The 14,582-nt window shown below is 62.9% G+C and overlaps 1 protein-coding gene across 1 annotated transcript; it reads right to left on the bottom strand.

The window, feature by feature from the left end:
• Window positions 1-1,327: 1,327 nt before the first annotated feature.
• On the bottom strand, window positions 1,328-13,127 carry LOC123024452. Its single transcript, XM_044432164.1, has 3 exons — window positions 13,010-13,127; window positions 5,820-5,951; window positions 1,328-5,092 (listed from the first exon to the last, which is right to left on the bottom strand). Exons 2-3 carry the CDS (start codon window positions 5,914-5,916, stop codon window positions 1,359-1,361), a joined length of 3,831 nt encoding a protein of 1,276 aa, XP_044288099.1. The 5' UTR covers window positions 5,917-5,951; window positions 13,010-13,127; the 3' UTR covers window positions 1,328-1,358.
• Between the last annotated feature and the right edge of the window lie 1,455 nt (window positions 13,128-14,582).

Here is a 14,582-nt window from a genome sequence, read left to right as displayed (position 1 = left end):
CCGCTTGCCAAAGCACTTGGCCGGCATCTCCCCGGTGCCTCCGTGAAGGGGGCTGCCCTTTTGAGGCTTCGGGCCCATATGCTGGCATGCCTCTTTGACGTGCCCTGGCACGCCCTGCCCGCCCTCCATACGACGGGCTGGATAGTCTCGAGTTGGCGCCCAACGTGACCGCATCCCACGGGCTCCTTGCTTCCCACCTGGTTCTCCGAATGCCCACGGCTCTATGCTCTCCTTCCGAGCCAAACACTCCGGATGTCCCACCCGGGCTCGGGGCTGCCACCTGTGCCACATCAGCGGCCGCAGGTGGGGGCCCCTCCAGGCCCCTCCGTACCTTTTCCCCAGGGGCCATTTGGCCCAGCTGAGTGGCCAGCAAGGGCCTATTTCCACCCCGGTCCAACCAGTTTCCCTTCCTTCACGAGGGCGACTCCAGCAGAACCGGAGTCTCGCCACTTCCCCTCGGCTTTCTTCAGGTTCGGTTCAAAAGCTGCTCTGCCACCCCAGAGACGCCAGGCGCCTCTACGGCCACAATGAGGGCGGGCGGAGCAGCGGGGGGGGGGGGCTTCCGCAGGGCAGGCGGGGGCACAGGGTGGGGCAGGCAGTGGGAGGGGGTCAGAAGTCCCCGAGCCGTGAGAAAAACCAGCGCTGTGCAAAATGGGGGACAGTTGTGCTGCGGTTGCAATGGACGCCCCGAGGCGGCCAATCCCCGGAAACGTGAAAAGCAGGAAGGCGGCCGGGAGAGCAGCTCAGCAAAGCAGGGATGCCAATTCTGAAACTCGGTCTGGAGAAGCAGGGCCTGCATTTTGAGAAAAATGGGTGCTAGGCCCAGACGGAGGAGGGAAGCGGTGAAGCAGGGCGAGTGTTTCTCACATTGTTTGCTAAACAGGAAGCATGGGGGGCTTGCTCCCTTTTCCAAGGGCTGCATGCGCATCACCGGGTTCCCATGGGACGGGGTGCAAAGGGGGTGGTCCGCGGGTTGCAGGCAGACCCCGAGCCCTGCCTGGGGCCTCCCAGCAACAGCCGGCGCTGCAGCTGCACTGGCAGACGAAAAGGAGACACGGAAGGGAAGCGCAAGCAGCTGCTCTTGGAGGGGGTGCTGCAGTCCTGCGGCTGGAGCACCATTCCGAGAGCAGCCCGGGGAGGCTTCCGGACGTCCAGGCTGCCCCAGGAGCGGGCCCTGCGTGTGCGCAGGTGTGCGGGCAGGAGTGCCGGCGTTTGCACGCAGTGGCGGGAGGCGCTTTCTGCTCAGCAGCAGGCTCAAGCGCCGATCGCGCTGCAGGGCTGCCATTCCTGGCCCCGGACTGCACTCGCAGGCCGCCCAAAGCCGCCGCCGCCGCAAAACGGGCCGGCGCGCAGCTTCATCACCACCAGCTGGCAATGGCCGCCATCCCCTTCTTAAGTTTCTGGCCCAGGGAGGAAGACTCTTTTTGCCTCAGCTTCTGGTACAGGTCCTGCTCTCCGGGCAGCAGGGTCTCCTTCTTGGCGATCTTCTGGATGAGCTCAGCCACTTTCCGCACGTCCCTCAGCGAGCGGATCCTTTCCTGGTAGCCGGGCTTCAGCTCCTGCTCCTCGGACATGATGAGCAGGTCGATGTACTCGGGCGTGGAGAGCGGGTTGGGCTTCAGCGCGATGGCCTGCAGGCGCCGGAGGCTCTGCACGGTCTTCTGGATGAGGCGCTCCAGCGTGTGCTTCACCACGTCATACTCCTCGTGAAGATGCTCCAGCATCCTCTCCGCATTCATCACCTCGCCGGAGGCCTGCTCGTACTTCTTCTTCAGGTCCTCAAAGTTCTTTTTCTCCTTCACCGTTATATACTCAAACCGGTATTTCTGGTTGAAGTGCACGTTCCACGGGCACTGGCCGGGACAGACGTTGCACCTCCCGGTACTCTGGCTGATGGCGGCACACCCAGCCTTGTCCTCATCCCTCGGGATCCCGCAGGGATAGTGGCAGGTGAAGTAGCACTGCATGCAATTCGTGATGTAGTTCCCACTCCCAGAGATGTCCTGCTTGTGCGGAACAGTCTTTTCCACCTCGTACTCAAAGTCCTGGGTGGCCTCCATGTCTCCCTTGTGCTGCTCCAGGGCATTCTGCGTCTTCCGCAGCTCCTCCAGCTTCACCAGGCCGGCCTGGATCTGGGGCTGCAGCCCCTCCACGGCGATTTCGAGCTCTTTCCGTTCCCGGAGCACTTCCTTCGTCAAGGTCAGGCTTCTCATTTCCAGCCTGGCCGATGAGTCGAAGAAGGTCTTCATGCTCATAGTGCCCATCTTCCAGAACATTTCGTCAAAATTAAAGCTGTTCCCACTTGCGCTGCGGCCGTGGGCAAACAGGGCCGAATTATTGAACTTGAAGTGAATGGGGACTCCTCTGGCATCTTTGGCGCACGGCACATCGGCCTTCTTGATGGCCTCCAGGACAGGAGGGGTCTGCCCATCTGCAAACGTGATGAGGACTTGAATGTTGTCCTTGATATCTTTCCCGAAAATGGAGAGCACCGAGTCGAACACGTATTTCTGGGCATGAGTCAAACGGGCAAAGGAAGCCTGGACCACGATGCAGATGGCGTCTATGTGATCTGCTCCCCCCGGGGTGGAGAAGAACTCCTGGATCTGCTCCGTGATCAATTTGTCATGCGCGATTCCTCTCGTGTCCCCAAACCCCGGCGTGTCGATGACGGTGAGGGAATAGGGGACCTGGAAGCCCCTCTGGTGGTTCAGCACGTAGGCCGTCACTTCCGAGGTCTGGCTCTCGGCTTGGCTTCTGTGGGTCTCTTCGTGGATCAGCTTGAACCGGAAGTCGTCTCCCCACTGCACGCCCAGGATGTAGTTGACCATGCCGTTGATGAGGGTGGTCTTCCCTGACCCCGTGGCCCCCATCACCATGATCACCTTGTTGGGGACCTGCGAGCTCGCTTCACCCAGCTGGTACGTCACACAGGACCTGGTGGCACCGGCCGTGGCCTTCTGCAGAGGAAGGGCGTACACGGAGGGCGGCCCCTTCTCCAGCAGGGTGCTCTTCGGGAGGAATGCGCGGGCCAGTCTGGACTCCCTTCCTTCTTCCGGGGATGTGAGCACCTCCACCTCTTCGCTGGGAGCACTCTGAGCCCCGTCGGCACACACGGCCGACACCCGGACCCTGTAGCGTGTCTGCGGCTTCAGCTGGCCAATTTCACAGACTTCCGTCTTCCCTGCCGTCCTCTTCTCCTTCCACCCCCCTTTGGCCTCGCGACTCTTCTCCCCAGCCCCCTCCCTGTACTCCACTTTGTACTCCTGTATAACGGCCCCCACGCCGACGGCGCTGGGACTCTCCCAGGCCACGGAGATGAGGGACGGCTCTGCGGTGACCTCTCTGGGCTTCCCGGGAGGGCTGGTGGGAAGCGTCCTCACCGGTGCACTCGGGTCGCTGCTCACGCTGAGGCCCGGCTTGCTCCTGGCGGCGTATCGGAGCTGGTACTCTGTGTTCGGGCTCAGGCCTTCCAGGAGGAATGTCTCCCGTCCGTCCTCCGTGCTCGCAGCCCCCCAGCCTTCTTCTCCCGTGACCTTGTACTCTACCCGGTAGCCGGAGATGGAAGCCCTCCCGTACGCGGCCGGCTGGAAGGTCAGCTGCACGCTCTCGTGCCCGACCGCCCCGAGGAGGGGAGGGAGAGGCTTGGGGGGCAGCTCAAGGCAGCTGCTGATGAGCTCCCCCTCTTCATACAGGTAGATGGAAGCTCCGGGGTGCTCCCCGTCAGGGACGGAGGCCACGACAAAGCGAGTCGTCCCACTGGCGCTGTTCACACGGGCAAAGTCTGAAATGGATTTGGCAGCTTTCCGAGCCTTTTGCACTTTCTCTTTGTGCTCAAACCAGGCCTTGCCCGCCCCTGGGGCAGCCGCGCCGGCTCCCGGATCGTCCCCCGGCTGCTGAAACGCCCTTTGGAGCCAGCGCTGCAGTTGGGACAGAAACGGCTCCTCGTCATGCAGGGAAGTGAAGGTAAAGGAGATGACAAACTCGTTCTGGGGGTCCAGCACTACCTCTTCCAGCTTGTTCCGGGAGGAGATGACCTCCACCCCACTGAGGATCGCGAGGTATGACTTCACGAAACTGATCTCTCGCTCCTTGGCGTCCAGAAACTCCCCGAGTCGTTGGCTGTTGAAAGGGGAGTGGCCAATGGAGGCCAGGATGTCTGCCAGGGCCCCTTCCTCTTTCCCGCCTCCTCGGATGGAAGGCAAGACGCTTGCCAGCTGCTTCTGGAAGGTCTGCCGGTGCTGCTTGCACAGATCCTCAAACTGCTTGATTTTCCTCTTGACTTCTGGGAAGGCGTCGGTCACGGGGCTCCTTGCCAGGTCGTTGCATCTCATCTTGACCTCGTTCAGCTGCTCCATCAATGCTTGGGCATCAAAGATCAGGGAGAGGCTGATGTCGCGCACCAACTTGGCCGCTCTGGAGTCCAGCTTGGTCAGCGGGTACAGCCAGACCCGCACGGGCACAGCCCTCTTCCCATCATCCCCTAACATTTTGGGCAGGCTGGCATACACTCGAATGGCATCCTCGAAACTCACTGGATTTTTGTCCAGAGAAAAATCTCCATGGAACTTGCACTTGAAGTTCTCAGTATAGGATTTTTCCTTCTCATTCATCTCAATTTCTGCTTCCCCCTTGATAGATATGAACTTTCCAATCATAACCTGGAGGCCTCCTTGCAGATCTTGCACTGTCTCAGAAGAAGAGGCTTCTCGATCGAACACGAAGAAGGCCTGGGCGCCGTACAGGACGGCGGTGACGACGTGGGTGGCCGTGCCGTGCTCAAAGACGGCCGGGTAGGAGACGTTCTGGACGCCCAGGTGGCTCATGGTCAGCTGCTCGTACCGGGTGGTCGCTCTGTACTGCAGGGTGGCCCTGGCCTGCTGCCGGGACGTCTTGGAGTCATGCAGGTACTTGGCGGACCCCCCCACCTCGACCAGGCCCCCCAGGAAGCTGGCCTTGAGCGACGCGGAGACGCCGAGGGCGGAGGCCTTGTCATCGATGGAGTCCGAGGCGATGACCTCCGACTCAGTCTTGGGCTGCGGCCGGATGCTCAGGTCCTTCTGCAGTGCCTGCAGGTCCCAAAGGGTGATCCCTGGAAGGAAGCATGCACGAAGCGTTACTTTGTTGGCGCAGGCAGATGCCAGGATGGAAGCAAAAGGCCCGAGAGAGAGGAACTGGCCGGAACGGCTGCCGTTTGGACATCCCTGGATCGCCCCCGTCACCCAGTTTGGTCTTTTCTCCTTTCAGTTCTGCAACAACCCGAGCGCTTGTTTGGCCAGCAAAGGCAACGGGCCGACTGTGCCTGCTCCTGGCAGAATGCGCCTCTTCTGGAGCCCACCTCCCCTAAAGAGAGGCCTGCCCAGGAAATGTCTGCCTGGGAGATCCTGCAGGGGACCCGGCACGGTTTTGGTGCAGGGTGAGTGGCTTTGGTTGGCCTTAATTAAGACGGAGCAAGCGACGTCTTACGCTGGAAAAAACACACCTGCATGGCCACCTGGAACGAAGGTGGAGAATCCCACAAGCTCCCACCCTGCCAGGATTCCTGCTTGGGCAGCCAGAACATCCATGGGGAAATGCCAGGCGTGTCCTGGCTCACCCCCAGCGCATAACCCGGCAGCACCGGGCAGCGTCCGCACACCGTGTGCAGGTCGTGGGCAGCCGTCCGGGTCCTTCCCCCAGGAATTAAAGTAGGGGGCGAAAGGTCCTTGCCAATGCAGCTGCTCCTCACAGTGGTGTTGGGGCATTCGGCAGCCCCCGCCCCTTCCGCTGGCCTGTGCTGCAGACAGCCCCCCACTGCCCCCCACTGCTCCCGGCCCCACCTGGGATGAGGGCGTCCTTGCGGCAGTCGTACAGCATCCCCAGCTGGAAGGGGCGGCCCAGCGCTGGCATCTCGAGCGTGTCATCGGACCGAGCCATGGCCGGGCCCGGCGGTGCCTCCCTCCGGCTCCTCCCTGTGGGAAAGGACAGTGAGATGAGACGGGAGGGCTCTGTGGGGGGGGGGGGGAGAAGGGCCCGAGATACCCCCCCAGCCAGGCCCCTCAGGCCCGAACGGGGCAGAACAGCTTTCCCACGAGAAGACTGGGGGCGGTGGGCCAAGCGACGTGGCACTTGGCGGGGCTGCACCCTAAATGCGCAGCGCCGGGGAGAGCAGGGCTGTGGGGAAGAGTCCCCTGGAAAACCGTGTGGGCCTGGCCGCCGGGGCGGACTTTCCCCAAATGCGCGGAGGGAATTCAGACGGGCGGCGGACCGTCACCCCCGCAGCTGCTGCCAGGGAGCGTGTCCCCCTCGAGGGCTCCCCGGCGTTGCGCAAGAGCGGGCGGCCCTCCCTCCTGCCTGCCCTGCGCAGTCTCCCATGCGGGGGGCTCCCCTTCCCCACAGCTGCCTAGGGCCCCCCCAAGCCCACAGACGCTCCGGAGAACACGCTCCCAGATTCAGGCAGGACATCAGGAAGAGCTTCCTCACAGTCAGAGCAGGACAACAGTGGGACCAGCCGCCTGGAGACGGGGGGGCTCCCCCACACTGGGGACACTCAGAAAGAAACCCGACAGCCTCTGAGTGGGGTGGTGTGAACTGGCATCCTGCCACAGCAGGGGGTGGACTGGATGGCCTTCCTGGCCCCTTCCAGTTCGACTCTTCTGCGATTCTACGATTCTTTCCTTCCAGGAGGAAAAATGGTTTCGGCAATGCCAGAAGAGCGGGGGATGCGGGTGCTGTTGCGGCAAGTGCTGAGGGGAGGGTGGGCATCGGCAGCTGCCCTTCAAGCCCCGTCCACACGTTGCCTCTCTGCCTCCCCGCACGCCTTGTGCCCCCCCCCCCCGCTTGCCCAGGGCGACTCACACCGGAAGGGCTGCGGCCACAGGGGGCCTGCGGGGGCCGGGCAAGCACGGAGCGCCCTCGGTCCACCGGATCTGCGGGGACGGCAGCCCGGCCAGTGCTGGGCTGCCGCCCCCAAAGCCGGACCGGGGAGGCTCCGCGCGAGCGCAGCTCGGGGAGCAGCCAGACTGTGCGCCCGTGGGAGCGCCTGACTCTCCCATCGCGACCCCGGGCGAAGCGCGACCCCGGAGCAGCCCCGGCCCGTCCTCGGGCGCCTCCCGCCTCGGGCGGGCGGGCGGGCGGGGAGGGCGCGCGGCTCTGGCATCTCCCCGCCTCCCTCCGCCTGAGACCTGGGGGGGCGAGGTGGAACGGCAGTGCCCATCATCGGCCAGGCTGCTGGGGCTGCTAGGAACTGGCCTCCAAGCACCTCGCCCATCCCTTCCTGCCAAGCATGCAGCCCTCAGTACCTGCCTCGTGCACCGGGTGGGGGTCCGGGGGGGCCCTTCCCGCCACTGCAGCTTCCCAGCCGCGCGACCTCCCCTGCTGCCTCTCCGGCCTCGCAAGGGGCCTGCGGAGCTGCGCTCCGGGGGGCGAGGTTCCCGCTGGTGCCCAGATTTAGAGCCCGAGCGGGAAGGGGCGGTGCTGGCCGGGGCTCCGCAGACGCCCGGTGCGCTGGAGCGGTGCGGTTTCCCCACATGACTGACTTCTGGATGCTGCGTGGCTTCCTCTTTCTGAGGAGCTCGGGGCGGGGGGCGACACAGGCACTCCCAACTCGGCTGCATCCAGCAAGGGCTCAGCCTGGGACTGTCCTGAAGCCGCGCCAGCCCCCGTTCTCCCGCGCCGTCCCACGGACTCAGTGTGGCGACGCGCAAGGCCGTGGCTGCCGATGGCACAGCGCCGCCCCTGACCCTAAGCAGAAGCCCCAGTCTGCCGCACCTCCACAAGTCTCGCCGCTCTCCGCAGGACGCCTCGGTGGCCGTTGCGGGCTGCCGGGCCCAGGCCGCCGTGGCTGTGGGTGCCAGCAGGCCGTGGCTGGGCCGGCCTCCGCGGGCCCCTCTGCCTGTTTCCTCGCCGCCCGCCTCCAGAGGCCCCGTGCGCCACCGTCCCGCGCCAGGCCAACAGGTGGTGCGTGCCCGGACGCATGGATGCGGGTCCGCACTGGACAGCACATGCCGTCAGAGGTGCCACCCTGGGCGCACAGCCAGGCCCCTTCGGATAAGCCGACAGCCACCCTGGGAAAACCCGGAAGAAGATTCTAGGGCTGTCAGTCCGCAGACGCCGTGCAAACACGAGCGATTGCTAGATGCCCACACGCATTCCTCAAGCACAGATCCTGCCAAACCAACCTGATGTCATTGTTCGACTGGGGAGCCTCCCTGAAGGACTGTGGGAATGCCCTGGACAGAATCTACCCCAACTTCAGCACAGCTTTTGACCACGCGCCCCAGGATCTCCTGGTCGGGAAACTAGCTGAAAATGGGCTACCGAATCGGACGCAAAGAGCGCTCGTCAGCGGCACCTCCTCGAACTGGGGAATGGTAACAAGCAGGGACCAGTCCTGGGCCCCGTGCTCCTCAGCGTTTTCATTAATGACTCGGAGGAGGAAGTGCCGGAAACACTGAAAACTTTTACAGATGGCACAAAAGTGGGTGGGGCGGCCAATCCCCTGGAAGACAGAAAGAGGGTTCAAGGAGATCGTGAAAGGCTGGAGCAAGGCAGGGAAAGCAACAGGGGGAAACTCCGGAGGGACAAATGCCAGCTTCTGTACCTCGGAAAAGGAAGACAAACTCGTAGACGAAAGACACTTGACTCAGCAATAGTGCAAGTGAGAAGGAGCTTGGAATTGTAGACCATTCGCTGGATATGAGACAACAGCCTGATGTGGCTGCAAAACAGACAAATGCTATTTTAGGCTACATGAATAGAAGCATCACTTTCGCATCCTCTTTCCCCTTTTCTGGGCCTGCTCAGGCCCATCCGGAGTGCTGTGTCCAGTTCTGGGCACCACGGTTTAAGAAGGATGCAGACAAGCTGGCAAGGGGTCGGAGGAGAGTAGCCGGGATGATCTGGGGGCTGGAAATGGAGCCCTGCGAGGAAGGATCGAGAGAACCTCGGGAAGGGAAGGCTGAGGGGGGACACGGCATCCCTCTAGAAGGACCTGAAAGGCTGTCACAAAGGGGAAGGTCAAGGTCTCTTCTTGCTGATGCCCCAGTGCAGGACACGGATTAACTGGCTCCCGTTACAGGAAGCCAGATTCCGGGCAGGTATCAGGAAACATTTCCTGACTGGTAGGTCACTAAACGGATGGAAGGAATCACCGAGGAGGTCCTGGGCATTCCTACACTGCAGGCATTCCAGACACGACTGGGCAGCCATCCGAGAGGGGCGGCAGGACTCGGAGCCCGCAGGGAGCAGGGGCGGCGTGGTGGCCCTCCAGCCCACTCCAGCCGTGATGATGCAAACCTCGGGCTGCCCGCCCTGCCCTGCCCTGCCCTGCCCTGCCCTGCCCTGCCCTGCCCTGCCCTGCCGCTCTGCCCAGCATCCCCACGGCAGGACCGCCAAGGAATCTGGCACGGCTGCTGGAATGCTGGGCTGGAGCCAGATGGATGTGGTGGAACCAGTCTGTGAAGGGGGTGTGCCTTGCGCTCAGAGGCCCAACATGCAAAACGGAATCAGACACATGCGCCTCACCCCCAAAAGAGCGAACACGGCCCAGGATACAGAGGCTGAGGCTGCAACATGCATTTTAGAAACACAGAAACACAGCACAGTCAGATGGGGCCTCCCAGGCCATCTAGTCTGACCCCCACCCCAGCTGGCTCCACGCATGACATGCCCACCCTGTGGACGTCCAGCCTGTCCTTGAACACCCGCACCGATGGGGCCACCACCACCGCCGGGGGAAGCCCATTCCACGCCCTCGGGGTCCCAACTGTCAGGAAGTGCTTCCTGGCATCGGAACTGAACCTTGGTTCCCTTCGCCCTGGCATAGGGTTTGCTAGCACACGCTCTGCCCCCACGCAGGGGCCGTGCACTGGACTGGGAGGCCGCGTTCATGCTGGAAAATGCCGGCCCCTCCAGAGCTGCCCGGCGGCAACGGCTGCAAACCTGCCGCCCCTCGTCGGGACCGAGCCAGGGCCGCACCCTGGCCGGAGCGGTTTCCCGGCCGCCCTGCCCAGGTTCCCTGCGTGCCGGGGGGGGGGGGGCTTGTGGAAGGACCCTGCCAGGAAGAAGGCCCCCTCACCCCAGCACCCCCCCGGCCCGGCTGCTGTCATCGGGTGCCCCATGTGCTGGCAGTGCTGGCCTGCGCCTCCAGCATCCGGGACAACAGCCAGGCTTTGGGGCAGCCCCACTCCATGCGCCCAGAGCTGCGCCCCCCCCCCCCCACCCCCCCCACCGGCCCCCCCCCCCCCCCCGGCACTCAGGCTTGCGCAGGCCTCCCGACAGGAGCAGAGGAAGGCAAGGGCCACGCGGGGAAAAAGCACAGCCCAGCGCAGATGCAGCGAAACCGAAGGGTCTTGGGTGCCTCCGTTCCGGGAAACCACATGAATGAAAATAGCAGCAGGGGAAAGCGTGTTGCCACCCCCCCGCTGGACGAGGGTGGGGGGGGGGCTCCGAAGTGGGGCCTTTGTACTCTGCTCCCAGTTGGTTCTGCTTTCGGCATGGAAATAAGACTCTGGCATTTTGCTCCCTGCCAAACGGCTCAGCATAATGCGGCCGCTTTGCTTCCACTTTCCCGGGCCGCCCTTTCCCTCCCTCCGTCCTGCCTGGCTGCGGCGCTTGCCCTGTTCCACGTGGGGGAGGGCTGGGTGGGGTTGGGGCTTTCAGACAGTGCTCCCCCCCCCCAGAAACCCCTTGGCATCCACCAGAGAGGATCCAAACCAGAGAGGATCCAAACTCTTTGCTGAAGATTGGCTTTGAGGGCTGCTCCCTAAACTCACAGGGCGGAGGTTTCGCCAAGTGCTTGTGAACACCCCCAGCTGGACCCCAAATCCACTTCTGCCAGCCCAAGCAGGCGGCCAGTGAGAGCAGCCCTCAAGGAGCCCTCCATGGGGACTAGCGCCCTGCCTCAAACAGAGAGCTTTGCTCTTGATGTGTGCAGCAGGTTCCTCAAAGAGATGTTCTTCAGGGACCGCCTTCAAGGAAGCAGGTTCATCTGCGCATTCCAGTCATCTCCCCACTTTTCGCCACCAGAGAACTTGGGCATCCTGGGCGATCTTCTTCCTGCCTACCATCTGATTCTCACAACAGCCCTGCGAGGTAGGCTAGCTGAAATTCAGGAACTGACCCAAGGTCACCAAGTTACTTGGATTTTTCCCCCCTGTAAAACTAACCAACTGAACCACTCTTTTCATCACAACTCCTCACACCAATAACTGCAAGGCGATGCATCTTGCATCCACACACTCTCAGCCTGACCTTCACATGAAGCAAGAATTCTTCTGTGCTTACAGTTTCATTTTTCTTATCTGAACCGAACGTTCAGTCCCGGTATTTGAATAACCAGTTGGATTCAAAACATGAATTTAAACGTTATTCAGGGTTGTTGTTGTTGTTGTTGGTTGTGTTTTTTCCTAACCTCTGGTCAAGAGTATTAAAAGAGTCTTCTGTTTTAAAACGATCACCTCCCCACAAAGTTGTTTCCCACTTGGCAATGTGAGCTTTGAACAACTCCCAGAGGCACTAGCACTCTGCTGATGCTCGGGGGAGGCATGTGTGTGCTCCTTCTGCACTTCTCAAAAGTGCTGATTTTGTTCAGAGCATCTCCATCTTCCCAGCAGTTTGATTAACCACAAGTTTTCCTAGATTTTTGGCATGGCCGTTTCCCACCCGAAAGAAAAGGTGGTTTCACTCAATCCCTTTTCCTGCCCCCCCCCCCATGATCAGCAATTTCTTAAGTCCCCGCCGCCTTCTGGCGCTCGTTTTCCCCAGGCAGGGTCCGCAGTCCCACGGGTCAACCCCTGAGTTCATTATCGAGGAACCTCCCACTTTCCCAGTACAGCAGCCCGGATTTTCAGCCGCACGTTCGTTCCATGTGTCCCCCCTGGCCAAGCCCACCGCCTCACCGTCTCTGCAGGACCACTGTGCCAGCCCGTCTTGGGAACAATGCACCTCCGAGAAGGGGCACCTGCCCGCCAGACCACCCCCCCAAAAGCAAGGAGCCCCTCCGAAGGCTTCCTCCCACACTGTTGGTGAGAACAAGCCCCGTCCCCAGCCCTGCTGTCTCCGGCTCTGGCAGAGAAGGGCCCATGTTCCACTGGCTTCCGGGGCCCCCAGCCAGGGTGGGCTCACTGAGGAAGCCTAGTTTAGGGCAGAGCCGTTACCTTAACTTCGGCTAACACCGTTGCGTCAACCAACGGACAGAAACATACAACAGTCTACATGATCGTAGTGAAGAGTGGGCCCTGGATTTTCACAAAATACTAGCGGGGATTTTTGCCTTCAGTGAAATATTATAGGGGAGACATAGCTAGGTCAGAATCGGTTCAGTGCAGGGGCACGAAAATGGTAGCTGGATTGGGAGAGACGGCATGGGCTTCCGGGGGGGGGGGGGCGGCCCCATCCGGGAGGGTGTCCAAGGGAAGGGTGGGCAGCCACGTGTTGGGGATGCCGTGCGTGGAGCTGGCTGGGGCCAGGGGTCAGACTAGATGGCCCGGGGACTCCCTTCTGACTCACTTCACTTCTAGGTTTCTGTGCCTTCTGCCGGGACAATAGGTGAGATATACAAGACACGGACTTCACCCTGAGTTGTCTGGGGCCTGGTCCTCCTCGTCATTTTTATTAATGATTAAGCGGCTGGCCTCTCCCACACTGGAGGCGTGCAGGTGCCACTGGGCAGCCACTGGGGAGGGGTGGTGTAACTGGGAGCCCAGCACTGGGCAGGCGGCTGGGCCAGTGACCCGCCGGCCCTTTCCAGCGCCACTCGGCTGGGACGTGAGGAGCGGAGCTCCCGCATTGGAGGTTCCCGCTGAACAAGGACAGCAAAAGGGCTTCTTCCGGAGATGTCTGGCCAGGACAGTGTCGCGCGCCTCCCTCGGCTCAGCCTTCCCCCAACGGGAGACCCGTGGCCTTCCTGGCGAGGGGATGGCCTTGCTCGGGGCAGGGGGGGGGGGGCCGGTGGCCTCCGGCCCCTTCCAGCTCTGCGATTCTCTGGCCCTCTGAAAGGCACACGGTGCGAGGTCGGAGGCTCCCTTACCTGGCCTTGGCACGCCCGGCTTGTGGTGCCTCCGTCCGGTCGAGCCTCCCTCAGCCGCCCGAGTCCCGCACCAATCTGCCCCGAAAGCCGCGCCCGCTCTGTGCCCCCGCTTCTGCGCGGAAGCGGGCGCGGGACGCCTGCACCCCGCACGGACTGCCTCGGGAGCGCGGGAACCGCAGGGGCTGCCCGCCCGCCGTGCGTCTCTGCCTGCACACAAAGCCGCGCTTATATGGCGCGCCAATGAATGCGCCCTTATCTTAGCCGCTTGCCCTGGCGTGGATTTGCAACAGGCACGTGGTTTTGTGCCAGAAAGCCCCCCCCCCCGCCTCCCCCGGTCCTCCTCCACGTGACGCAGCGAGGGAGGGACGGAGGGAGGGCAGGGCGAAAGTCCCGCCTGGCTGCTACCCGCCCCTCTTTTCCCGGCAGCAGCAGACCGGCGGGGGCGGGGAGGGGGGGATCCCGCTTCAGGCCCCCCGCCGCCCCTCCAGGGGGAAAAGCACTCCCGGCGCCCCGGCTCCTGCCAGCCAGCCACGTGCCTTCCCCGCAGCGCGGCCGGGAGCGCTTTCGGTTTCGCCGCTCCCCGCGCCCGGCGGAAGCCCCGGGGAGGAGGGCCTGGGCGGCTGCGCACGGACCGAAGCGCGGAAGGAGCGCGGCGGCTGGACGCCGCTCTCGACCCCGCGCCCGGCTGGGGACGGAGACGAAACCCTCGAGAAACGGACAGCCGGTCCGTGAAGCCGTCCTGACGGGGGACGCCAACTCCCCCGGGGTCTCATGCACAAATCAGTCGGTAGCACTTACACGGGCGCAACCCTGCGATCACGGGCGCATCACCAGGCCCGAGAAAAGCCCTTTTCTCTAGAAATCAGCGGGGCGCATTCTGGAAACGCAGTGACACTGCCCCGGAGGCAGCCCAGAGAAGGCTCCTCGGCACCGCCAGGTAGCAGCAGCTCCCCCAGAGCGCAAGTCCCACCGGCCCGGCCCGGCCCACCCTCCTCCTCCTCCTCCTCCCCCCTTTGGAGCACCTTCTTTGGCAGGCAAGTGGGAAAGATCGGCGGCCCCTGCGACCTGCTGGGAAGTGTCAGGTGCGTTATGTGCCACCCTTTAATGCTCTGTGTGCGAACGGGCCGGCCGAGGACTGCCCAGGCGGCCACCTGGAACGATTCACGGGTAGCCAGTTATTCTCGAGAACAAAGAAACCCTTCCCCTGCTGTGGAATTTGGGCTCACGCGCACATGTGATGCATGTAGATGCATGTTGTGGGATGAGCAGGGGGATACGAAGCAGGCGAGGGAACGACTGCAGCCCGCTAGCAGCTTGCCCATGAGGGAAGGGGGGGGAGCTGTGGCAGATGGGTTGAGGGGAAAAGGAGCTGCTGTGCGTGCCTGTTCCACGCCCTCAGGGTCCCGACTGTCAGGAAGTGCTTCCTGGCATCAAAACTGAACCTTGGTTCCCTTCGCCCTGGCATGGGGTTTGCTAGCACACGCTCTGCCCCCACGCAGGGGCCGTGCACTGGACTGGGAGGCCGGGTTCATGCTGGAAAATGCCGGCCCCTCCAGAGCTGCCCGGCGGCAAC

Source organism: Varanus komodoensis, unplaced genomic scaffold (genome assembly GCF_004798865.1).
Source record: "Varanus komodoensis strain SLA01 unplaced genomic scaffold, ASM479886v1 scaffold231, whole genome shotgun sequence".
NCBI lineage: Eukaryota > Metazoa > Chordata > Lepidosauria > Squamata > Varanidae > Varanus > Varanus komodoensis.
The sequence above is the reverse complement of the archived record's forward strand: the minus strand, read 5'-3'. Positions and strand labels throughout refer to the sequence as shown.

Bases quoted from the DNA above. Each gene is read 5' to 3' on its own strand.
- LOC123024452 (XM_044432164.1), bottom strand. From the start codon at position 5,916: ATGGCTCGGTCCGATGACACGCTCGAGATGCCAGCGCTGGGCCGCCCC. The intron at 5,093-5,819 runs GTGGGGCCGGGA...GCTTCCTTCCAG, and splicing joins CAAGGACGCCCTCATCCCAG to GGATCACCCTTTGGGACCTG.